This window comes from Ranitomeya imitator, chromosome 3 (assembly GCF_032444005.1).
Source record: "Ranitomeya imitator isolate aRanImi1 chromosome 3, aRanImi1.pri, whole genome shotgun sequence".
Classification (NCBI taxonomy): domain Eukaryota; kingdom Metazoa; phylum Chordata; class Amphibia; order Anura; family Dendrobatidae; genus Ranitomeya; species Ranitomeya imitator.
Window position 1 is genome coordinate 758244832 of NC_091284.1, and position 12632 is coordinate 758257463.

The following is a 12632-nucleotide window of genomic DNA, read 5'->3' on the forward strand; positions in this document are numbered from 1 at the left end:
ATTTTAATGCAATTACACATACTTAGAATGGTTGAGTTCTGTCGCTTTCTTTAGCTAATAAGGGTATACTGCCAATATCGGAATCAATCTGTAGTTTTTAATTTCTTCACTGGAAAAAAAAGGCCAAATTTGGCAGTCGGCACCACCGGTCTCGGTGTCTTCGGTCGACCCTGTAGGAAAGGACGGCAGCTCCTCAAGGACGAGGATGGAGACCGAGCACTGGGAGCTTCCATTCAATCATTTACACCATATAGCTCTATGCTACACTTAACACTGCCACTGGCCGACACTGCTCAGATGGGCTCCGTTGTGTGTATGCTGGCCGATCACAATGTTACCAGGCAGCATTTGTCCTGTACTGACTCTTGATAGCTAAATTAGGACCATTATCTCCTGTCCATGGCCCCTTTTACCCTGAAGCTTCAAACATTCGGCTGCTTTTTATTGCATTACGGAATTTTTACTCCAAGCAAGTAAAAGAGCAAGACAAGCAACAACACTGATGGATGCAAACAGGGTCCATAGCGCAGCCATATCCCACCAGTAAATGCTGCAACATGTGGATATTTCCAATGGAAGAATTATGTATGTATGTATGTATGTATGTATGTATGTATGTATGTATGTAGAAATATTCAAGGCCCCATATAGAGAGCGGTAGATTATCTCTCTTCTTCACACGTCCGTGTTTCCAGTACATGTGGTACCCATTTTTTTCACAGATATCATATGTACCCACTATAACACATACTGCTATGTACATGTCCGTTTTTTTTCCGCCAGCACGGATGACATGGGCCAATACAAATCTATGGCATGGCACCAGTGTGCTGACCGTGTTTAACAATGGAAAGTATAGAAGAAGATGTCATTTCTTTCTTTATCCATACAGGAAAAATACTGAAGACACTGACTGTAAAAACGGATACACGGATGACGGACTGATGGTGAAAAATGGACAAGCAGATGACACACTGATGGTAAGAACGGACACACAGATGGACTGGTGGTGAAAATGGACCCATGGATGGTAAAAAGGACATGCGGATTGGACGCTGATGGCAGAAATGGACACGGAAGATAAAAACGGACACGGATGGTAAAAACAATCACAGATGATACACGGATGGCAGAAACGGACACACTAATGACCCTGATGGAAAACTCTGATGACAGCGGTCCCAGTTTTTCACGTACGGATTTTATACGGCCGTGTGAAAGAGGCAGCAGAAGCCATCACAGTCTTTCCAAGTAATTGGCTCGATTTGTTTTTGACGTTCCCAGCAGGTGTTCTGCTACAATGTATTTACCAGCATCTTTGGGGTCAATAACCCAGAATCTGGATCCATATTGTATCTCCTAACACCACAAATGACGGATTAGTGGGAGGAATCACCAGCAGCAGAGTATTAAACATTACTGGGCATTATAAAAGTGCTCAGTTACTGCACCACACCCAAACATTTTTAATAAGTTAACACAATGCTAAAAATAAGTTTGCATTAATGAGGACACCCCTCCCTTGCAGAAACAATGTATTGTATAAATATATATACAGTATACATTGTGTAATACAGGTAAATAAACATCCTACATGGGCACACAGTATATATACAATGTCTCAGTCCTGTTTACATAATACAGCAGGTTGGTGTTTGTACCACAGCCTAGTTTCTTCTCCCCAGCCTGACAGTGCATACATCCATTACCCAGTATACACCATAGGCACCAGTGCATCGCAGGGGCAAGAAAGGGTTAACTCGTTCACACTGTACTCACTATTACTCCAGGATTTCAGCAGATACTTGATACTGATCTCAAAGAACCCAGAGTCCTGCTGGCTGGCCATGTCTGCTGTGCAGGGAGCCTTCTGCTGCTGCTGCTGCACCTCCTCCTCCAAGCAGGTAGAGATATATGAGGAGGTGACTGACACCAAACCAGAGGTCAGCAAAGGAAATGAAGTCTGCAGATGGGTTTCACCTCTTCCTGCTAGGTAGAGACCTTATTAAATAGACATGAGATGCTCCTTCCAGAGTGCTCCTCCTTCACCCTGTGATGATGATGATGATGATGCTTCACTGCAGACTCACTGAGGATGAGGATGGGGCTGGCAGTGCAGGTTGTCCAGGGCTGAGCACTGCTCAGACACCTTTTGTTCCATGGCTGCAGCTGTGTCTTGAGAATGGCTCCTGCAGTGACTTGTCTGCTTACATCCTATGGGGGGCTGCACCTCCTCCAGAAGATCACAGCTCCTCTGCTGCTCCAGTGCCTGTGGTGATTGCCAGCTCTGCTGCCCAGGGGCCCCCACACTGCATCATGCTGCGGTGACAGCACCCACCAGAGCCCTGCTGCTGCCAGTGACGTCCATGGACAGGCAGCAGCAGGCAGCACAGTCGCAGAAGGGAAGCACTTGGCTTTGTGCTCTCATTTGCCAGCTACTGTAAACACATGACCTGTTCCCGGGGCTGATAAGCTCCTCTCTGCTGCCTGCCTGCCAGGCTCAGGGCTGCCCACCTTCTACTAAATCAACTCTTCATCTCCTGACTCACTGCTATGTCTGCATGTCTGATAATGAGGGGTGAGAACATCCCCAGGGGCTACAGTATCACAGGAAGGTGCTGAGGACAAGCCTGGAAAGCAGAGACCGATAAAGGCTCAATTACTCTCTCAATAGGAACTAATTGGGACTAAATCATATCTTGTTCTTGATCGTCCTGATAAATGATCAGCAATCAGATAGTAAATGGCTCTCCTCCCATATGTCCATATTCCCATTTGATTCAATACACAGATAAGCTAAGGGAGCTGCACAACGCGTTTTAGGCATATGTATAGGCTAATCGTCAGCGGATTCCAAACAGTGAAAGTTTGTGTATAAAGATCACCCATTAAATATACAGTATGTACGCTGATCGATCCGGGTCCCACCACGCCTAGAGATCACCCATTAAATATACACAGTATGTACACTGATCGATCCGGGTCCCACCACGCCTAGAGATCACCCATTAAATATACACAGTATGTACACTGATCGATCCGGGTCCCACCGTGCCTAGAGATCACCCATTAAATATACAGTATGTACGCTGATCGATCCGGGTCCCACCGCGCCTAGAGATCACCCATTAAATATACACAGTATGTACGCTGATCGATCCGGGTCCCACCACGCCTAGAGATCACCCATTAAATATACACAGTATGTACACTGATCGATCCGGGTCCCACCACGCCTAGAGATCACCCATTAAATATACAGTATGTACGCTGATCGATCCGGGTCCCACCGCGCCTAGAGATCACCCATTAAATATACAGTATGTACACTGATCGATCCGGGTCCCACCGCGCCTAGAGATCACCCATTAAATATACACAGTATGTACGCTGATCGATCCGGGTCCCACCGTGCCTAGAGATCACCCATTAAATATACACAGTATGTACGCTGATCGATCCAGGTCCCACCACGCCTAGAGATCACCCATTAAATATACACAGTATGTACGCTGATCGATCCAGGTCCCACCACGCCTAGAGATCACCCATTAAATATACACAGTATGTACGCTGATCGATCCGGGTCCCACCACGCCTAGAGATCACCCATTAAATATACACAGTATGTACACTGATCGATCCGGGTCCCACCACGCCTAGAGATCACCCATTAAATATACACAGTATGTACACTGATCGATCCGGGTCCCACCGTGCCTAGAGATCACCCATTAAATATACAGTATGTACGCTGATCGATCCGGGTCCCACCGCGCCTAGAGATCACCCATTAAATATACAGTATGTACACTGATCGATCCGGGTCCCACCGTGCCTAGAGATCACCCATTAAATATACAGTATGTACGCTGATCGATCCGGGTCCCATCGTGCCTAGAGATCACCCATTAAATATACAGTATGTACACTGATCGATCCGGGTCCCACCGCGCCTAGAGATCACCCATTAAATATACACAGTATGTACGCTGATCGATCCGGGTCCCACCGTGCCTAGAGATCACCCATTAAATATACACAGTATGTACGCTGATCGATCCAGGTCCCACCACGCCTAGAGATCACCCATTAAATATACACAGTATGTACGCTGATCGATCCAGGTCCCACCACGCCTAGAGATCACCCATTAAATATACACAGTATGTACGCTGATCGATCCGGGTCCCACCACGCCTAGAGATCACCCATGAAATATACACAGTATGTACGCTGATCGATCCGGGTCCCACCGTGCCTAGAGATCACCCATTAAATATACAGTATGTACACTGATCGATCCAGGTCCCACCGTGCCTAGAGATCACCCATTAAATATACACAGTATGTACACAGTTCAATCCTGGTCCCATCGTGCCTAGAGATCAGCCAATATACAGTATGTACGCTGTTCAATCCAGGTCCCATCGTGCCTAGAGATCAGCCAATATACAGTATGTACACTGATCGATCCAGTTCCCACCGTGCTTGTGGAGGTATCATGCAGCTTTGTTCCAAGAGACAAAAAAAGGTTTTTTTCAATCCAGAAAATTGAATTACAAGCAAAAAAAATTCTTTACTGTGACTTCATTAAAATAATAGCATGTACATAGAAAAATATTTACTGACGCGTTTCGAGTCGTGTTAGCCAGACTCAAAATGAGTTTATTTTTTACACACATTAAAAAAAAACTGACTCGAAACACAGATATATATTATTATGCTACTTTGCATAGGCTTATGGGAGTAATACTTTTTACCACTGGTCACAGCTGCTGGCTGTCAGGTGAACCGCAGCTCTCTGACCAGGAGTTATGATCTTACCTCCGGTCAGAGCAGCCATTGTTTCTCGCACTGTCATGCAGATGACAGCGTGGGAAATACCCGATGTTCGGGGGGCCGAACAGTAACACAGACTTCCCGGAGTAGTCTGTGTTCGGGGTCCGTGCCTGAACAGTAAGTATTCGGTACGGACCCTGAACTTTAACTTTCAGGTTCGCCTATCACTACTCTGCAGTCAATGAGGTCACAAGGCCGGCCAGCTGTCAGCTCTAGGGGAAGCTGCTAAATTATAGATCACCATTTTACTTTTGCTTGATAAAACGGATGACACGACGGAGGATCAAAGGGTAAGATAAGTAATATATGAAAATCCCTTTCACAAAGTGCAAATTATTTTGGGACAGATTTACCGAGCTAAATGTGCACCACATATACTGTATTATTTGCCAAGGTCAGGTTCATATATAATACATTTCCATGCAAGACCCCCCACACTTCTATGGCAGCCCTTAGGGTACAGTCACACAGTGGCATTTTGATCGCTACGACGGCACGATTTGTGACGTTCTAGCGATCTCGCTGTGTCTGACACGCTCCTGCGATCAGGGACCCCGCTGAGAATCGTACGTCGTAGCAGATCGTTTGAAACTTTCTTTCGTCGTCTAGTGTCCCGCTGTGGCGGCATGATCGCATGGTGTAACAAAGTTGTGCACGATATTGTATACGATGTGCGCATAGTAACCAACGGCTTCTACATCGCACATACGTCATGAAATTATCGCTCCAGCGTCGTACATTGCAAAGTGTGACAGCAGTCTACGATGCTGGAGCGATATTGTTACTATGCTGGAGCGTCACGGATCGTGCCGTCGTAGCGATCAAAATGCCACTATGTGACGGTACCCTAAGGGCTTGAGATCTAAAGCCCCCCATACACAGATTAATGTTGTCTGAACACACAGATATCAAAGGGTTCAGTCGACAGCCAAATGTGTATGGGGGCGCCAACCGACTGATGGATGGAAGATATGTCGATTGCGTGTGTACAATTTAGGATTGCTGATCACATTTTTCTCCTGAAGATAAGCCACCGGCCGATGTGTCAGTTGACTTCTTTCTCAGAGCACACGGCCAAGTAAGCGCTCCTGTGTATGGGAGAGTTGGCCGAGAGGGCTGTCCGCCGAATGATCTGGCTAAGCATTGTTCGGCCAACAGCCAGAACATGTATGGCCAGCTGGACTCATGTATTTGTTTTCCAGAACATTTCTATGGCCAAATCAAATGTAGGACAATTGCTCTTTTTTTTTTTTTTTAAGAATTATAACGTAGGCAATACTGTAATCTAATTATGAAAGGTCTTCTCTGCACTTTATATAAAAAGACTGTTTCCAGGGGCCAAGATATAAAAAAAACTACCTGATGCAGAGAACCTGACGTCGCCCTCAGAATACTAAAGGAGATCAAATTCTATATTTTTTTTCCTGAAAAAAAAATTTCTAAATACATAGATTATCAAAGAAAAAAAAAAGTCAGACCATCAGATAAGAGCCGCTTAACATAATAAAGCACAAGTCCTTTTGATTTAAAAGTTTCTGAAGATTACATGATGGTTGAACAAGTTCTGAGAATGCAGAGCAGCTTTAAAAGCTTCAAACTGTGATCATTGAAGGTTAGTCGGGAGGCATACTTCAGTACACAACACCTCCCTCCGTAGAACAACAGATCACAAAGGTCTAGTCCTGACCGATAATTGATCAGGAGACATGTCCACCACGTTGAGAAGCCATCACTGATGTCTCAGGTAACATATTTAGAAGTGCAGCCGAGCATTTGATGTCTCACTTGAGAAAGCTGCAAATTTCCTTGATGCCAGCTCGCACACCAACGAATTCATGACTGACTGGTGATGTGATCTCCCTAATGATCATGGTCATGGGTTAGCAAATGGGGGCAACAGTTTGTATTCTCATTTAGGAGGAGGGGAACACTTATCGGTTGTAGGGGTCAGTCAAACAAATGCCAGTTTCAGTTGCAGTATGACGGCTAAGAAAAGACAAGCAAACTTCCGATTGGTGGATACAATTTGGGGAAAAAGAAAAAGATAAAAAAAAAAAAAAAAAAGACAGGAAAAAAAAAAAAAAGAACTATGAAGAAGGAAAAAAGGGAAGGGAAAAAAAGAAAAATCTCCCACACACAAAGAAAATCAAGAAAATACCATGCAGTGATTGCCATTTCGCAAGTCTATGGAATATCCACAGAACCCCTATTTTGATATGTTTAGATTGAGTGGCTGTGACCACTGTAGGCCACGTTGGCTGGCAGGATAAAAATTGGGGTCAACAAAAATGTCTTTGATAGGAATTCTTTAAAATGACCAAAAAAAGTCACATTTCGTGTTTAATAAAAAATAAATAAAAAAACTCCACTTCTCCACTCCTATCAACTAGTTATAAAATCTTTTCAGCCATGTGCGTTTCTCAAAAAGTCGAGACCAACCAATACGGCAACCATTAAAATACCCATAAGTCCTGTTGGAGGACTAATAGCGCTTTATATTACTTGGGTCAAAGATTCAGATTGATGCCCACACCCCTCCCCAAATTTGAAAATTTGCCTAATATTGGGACTATACAGAAACAATTACCGTATATACACACACATACGAAGTATCTATAATCCCAAGCAACAACCCATTTAGAACATAGAATGGTGGTTTTGCATTGTCAGCCATAGATCATGTTATACAGAGTTAATTAAATTAAAATTATTTTTATACCAAGAGTGTAAAACAGTGTTTCTAGCATAAAAGCATATTTTACATTATGAGTTAACCCATTTTATAACTTGACAGTTCCACACTACATATATCATACCAATTGGATGTCACTGAAGAACTGCCTTCAGTAATCCTCATTTGGCGTGATAAGGGTTTTCTTTGCACCTATTATCTATCATTATAGCGCCATTTATTCCATGGCGCTTTACATGTATCAAGGTTACAACAATAGTTTTGCTAGAATAACACCTAGAACAATATTCAAAACCATAGACGTCTATCCAGGCTCCTGCACATCCCTAGCGAGGTACAATTTACAGACATCATTCATTGTAATCACCCCCTCACTGATAATGACTGATAGCCATGGTGTAAATTATCATTAGGAGAGGGTTGTTACGGACAGCGCTCAGAATGACCTGCGGAGATAGGCATGTCTGACACTGAAAGAATCCCGAGCTGCCCATATGTAATGAGGATGCTTGTAGGATGAAGTAAGGGACTACGTTACCATCTCTGCATGGGTCTACAGTGGGGAAGATAAGTATTTGATACAATGCTGATTTCGCAAGTTTTCTTGCCTACAAAGAATCTGAAAAAAAAAAAAAATCCAGAAAATCACATTGTATGATTTTTACATAATTAGTTTGCATTTTATTGCATGACATAAGTATTTGATGCAATAGCAAAACCAAACGTAATATTTGGTACAGAAACCTTTATTTGCACTGTCAGAGGTCAGACGTTTCCTGTAGTTCTTGACCAAGTTTGCACACACTGCAGCAGGGATTTTGGCCCACTCCTCAATATCTTTCAGGTTTCGGGGCTGTCACTGGGCAACATTGAGTTTCAGCTTCCTCCAAAGATTTTTTATTGGGTTCAGGTCTGGTGACTGGCTAGGCCACTCCAGGACTTTTTAATGCTTCTTACAGAGCCACTCCTTAGTTTCCCTGGCTGTGTGTTTTGGGTCATTGTCATGCTTTAAGACTCAGCCATGAACCATCTTCAATGCTCTTACTGAGGGAAGGAGGATATTGGCCAAAACCTTGCGATACATGACCCCATCTATCCCGTCAATACGGTGCATTCATCCTGTCCCCTTTGCAGAAATCACCCCCAAAAGAAGTATGATGTTTCTTCTCCTACTCTTCACAGTTGGGATGATGTTCTTGGGGTTGTACTCATCCTTCTTCCTCCAAACACGGTGAGTGGAGTTGATACCAAAAAGTTCTATTTTGGTCTCACCTGACCACATGACCTTCTCCCATGCTTCCTCTGGATCATCCACATGGTCATTGACGAACTTCAAACAGGCCATAGTTGTGCTGGTGTGAGCAGGGGGACCTTGTGTGCCCTTCAGACTTTTAAGCCATAAAGGCATAGAATGTTACCAACGATAATGTTTGAGTCTGTGGTCCCAGCTCTTTTCAGGTTATTAACCTAGTCTCCCGTATAGTCCAGGGATGATTCCTGACCTTTTTCAGAATCACCCTAACCCAACAGGGCGAGATCTTGCATGGGGCCCTAGACCAAGGATAACTGATAGTCATCTTGGGTTTCTTCCATTTCTAAAATTGTGCCAACAGTTATTACCTTCTCACCAAGCTGCGTGTGCATTGTACTGTAGCCCATCCCAGCTTTGTGCAGATCTACAATTTTGTCCTTGGTGTCCTTAGACAGCGGTTTTGTTTTGGCCATGGTGGAGAGGGTGGAGTGTGATTTATTGTGTGGACAGGTGTTTTTTTATACAGGTAACGAGTTCAAACAAGTGCAAATATTACAGGTAATGAGTGCAGAGTAGAAGGGCTTCTTGCAGAAAAACGAACAGGTCTGTGAGCCAGAATTCTTACTTGTTGGTAGGTGATCAAATACTTATTTCATGGAACAAAATGCAAATTAATTAAGAAAAAAAATCTACAATGTTATTTTCTGGACTTCTTTTTTAGGATTCTCATAGTTGAAGTGTACCTAGGATAAAAATTACAGAGCCCTCCATTCTTTATGGGTGGGAAAACTTACAAAATCGTCAGTGTATCAAATACTTAATTTCCCCACTGTATGTGTGGTGGAGGATCAAATTGTAAGAAACTAAAAGCTTGACAATAGAATACATATAAAGCAAAACTTAAGAGAGAACTGCTAATCAAGAGAAGTCAGGAGGGCAGAACTTAGCTGTAGCTGAACAGCAGACACTTCTTTCCGTACTCAATTTTTGAAAAAAACAATAGCCTTGATTCTTCAAGTCTGCCATTTTGCACACTGGTCTTTAGGAATAGTGAACTGGAGAGAGATAACCCAAATTCATTAAGAATCATTTGTCGCTTAATGAATTTGGCACTTCATTCAACTGTCATGTGCCACCACAAAAAATTGTACTCCAGCACCCAATTATAACAAGTTTTCATACCCCGCTTGGCCATTTCCCAACCCCTACAAGCTCTGGCTACTATTCAAAAAGTTAGAGTTGGCCAAGCAGAAAAACACCAAATGCATCAACATTTTGTGAATTTTAAACCATTTAATTAATTCCAGAATCCTGGCAAGAACTAATAATTCGGCTTCTAAGTAAGTTACAATGTTTTAGAGTAATATGTATATCTAGGTAATGATAGAGGGTAAAGAGGTCATGGTAGCACCAAACAGAGACATAATCAGAGTATGTGCCAATAATATGGTCCTAAAACTCACAACAGGACCTGTCCACATGACTGAGTGCATGGGTGGGTACCCTATGAAGTCATCCTCTATCCATCTGAGCATGTGCACTTCTGAGCCATTCATTCTCAGTGGCTGAGATAGAGGAGCACTGCCATTGGGAATGAATGGGGCAGAGGTGTGCAAGTTCAACTTCAACTCTCAGGATCACTGGGTGTTCCAGTTGTAAGCATTAATAATATATATTTTGCAGTAAAACCTTTAAAGCAATTTTCCAGTTTACGGAAGTTCTTACCCATCCACTGCAAAAAAAAATTTGGGTCAGATTTCTGTGCCCTAAAGGATTGCAAGAATGGATTTACTTGTGTTCTCTTTTCATCTAGGTTTTAATACTAGAGGTTAGGATCATCCCAATTGTGTACACCTTGGCGCTGGTGGGATGGCTTTTCCACTTTTTTTTTTTAAATCAAAAACAGTGTTTACAAAGTACCCCATGTTATTTATTTGCACTATTGGTTTTTACTTACTCACAGCAGGGTATATATTATTTTTTTTTTCCATCTTAGGTTTTGCCCTTTTCTTCCCTGCCTGCCAACACTGACGTGGGGGGAAGTTGAACTCAGTGGTCGATCCAAGAGAACCAGGGTGGGATCCAAACCAATCTAATAATTATTTCTTACCCAATAAATAATTGATAAATTTGCATGTTTACACTCAGGCTGTGATCTGTACAATGTAAAGCAGTGCCTGGTGATACTTCCCGCTACAGTGTATTAATGATTTATCTAATCCTATTTTCCTCTAAATTCTAAAGTGATATAGCAGCACATTTTTTGGCACCATTTGGAAACATTCCTAAGACAGCTGTAGCTAGCCGAGCAATTTCACTAACAACCAGTCTTTTATATCAAGGGTTGTCAAATCTGTCTGGTGCCTTACCCACTGCTGAGCTGGCAATAACCAGGGTCAAATCCCATCTTATCTCCCTTCATATTTCTTAGTACAGTAATTATTTAGAATTTATGACAGCAACTAGCTTCACAAAACACAGAGCAAGATTTAAGGCAAAACAGTATTAGGCTTCTTTCACATGGCCTGATATTACGGGTATTGGAAAAAACAGAACCGATGCCATCAGTGTTCATGTGTCGCATCCGTGTGGCATCTGCCTGCAGCATCAGTGTGACACGTGCCAGCGTCTGGGAAAAAGCAGTACAGTTAGCGCTGTTCAATGAAATTTCATTGAGACCAATCTTTCCTCTACCCATTAAATGTTCCCAGTGCCATTGGCTGCAACACAACTCCGAAGCATGATTGATCCACCCCCATGCTTAATGGTCAGCTAAATGTTGTTTTTCATTGATCATTGTGGCCAAAGAGTTCTATTTTAACCTCATTGGTCCACAGGACTTGTTTCCAAAATGCATCAGGTTTGTTTAGATGTTCTTTTGCATACTTCTGAAGCTGAATTTTATGGTGAGGACACAGAAGAGGTTTTCTTCTGATGACTATTTCAGGAAGGCCATATTTGTGCAGGTATCTCTGAACAGTAGAACCATGTACCACAACTCCAGAGTCTGCTAAATCTACCTGAAGGTCATTGCAGTCAAGCAGGGGTTATGGTTTGCCTCTTTAGCAATCCTACGAGCAGCTCTCCCTGACATTTTGCTAGGTCTTCCAGACCTTATCTTGACCTCCACTTTTCCTGTTAACAGTAATTTCTTAATTACATTTCGAACTAAGGAAAGGGCGACTTGAAAATTCCTTGCCATCTTCTTATAGCCTTTTCCTGTTTTGTGGGCCTCTACCATTTTTCATTTTGAGAGTGCTAGGCAGCTGCTTAGAAGAACCCATGGCTTCTGACTTTTGGCACAAGGTTAGAGGAGGCTGGGTTTTTATAAAGCTGGAAAATTTGCCTGGGAAATCACCTGTCCTTTCCTTATGATGATCGTGAACTAGCCATAACTGTTATGACCTGGTGGTAAGGACAATAATGGACCTGGTGGTTAAGAGCACACGGAATGACCTGATAGTTACTAATAATATAGGACGAGCTCTGAGACATGGGAACTCTGCTGACCGCAATCCCTAATCCTATCACACACACTAGAAATAGCCGTGGATTGCTCCTAACGCGCCCTCCTATGCAACTCGACACAGCCTAAGAAACCAGCTAGCCCTGAAGATAGAAAAATAAAGCCTACCTTGCCTCAGAGAAATTCCCCAAAGGAAAAGGCAGCCCCCACATATAATAACTGTGAGTAAAGATGAAAATTACAAACACAGAGATGAAATAGATTTAGCAAAGTGAGGCCCGACTTACTGAACAGACAGAGGATAGGAAAGGTAACTTTGCGGTCAGCACAAAAAACTACAAAAAGACCACGCAGAGGGCGCAAAAAGACCCTCCGCACCG

At 43.0% G+C, this 12632-nt stretch overlaps 1 protein-coding gene across 5 annotated transcripts in view; it reads right to left on the reverse strand.

Moving 5' to 3' along the window:
• Window positions 1-12632, reverse strand: part of FRY (FRY microtubule binding protein) — a 422350-nt gene that overhangs the window by 276268 nt on the left and 133450 nt on the right. For 2 of the 5 annotated variants that reach the window (XM_069759000.1, XM_069758998.1), the window contains exon 1: window positions 1780-2376. The exons of the other annotated variants lie outside the window; for them this stretch is intronic. In XM_069759000.1, the coding sequence (XP_069615101.1) occupies window positions 1780-1849 (70 nt within the window). In that variant the 5' untranslated portion in view covers window positions 1850-2376. Of the gene's footprint in view, window positions 1-1779; window positions 2377-12632 lie in introns of those variants that run through there. 5 annotated transcript variants of the gene reach the window in all.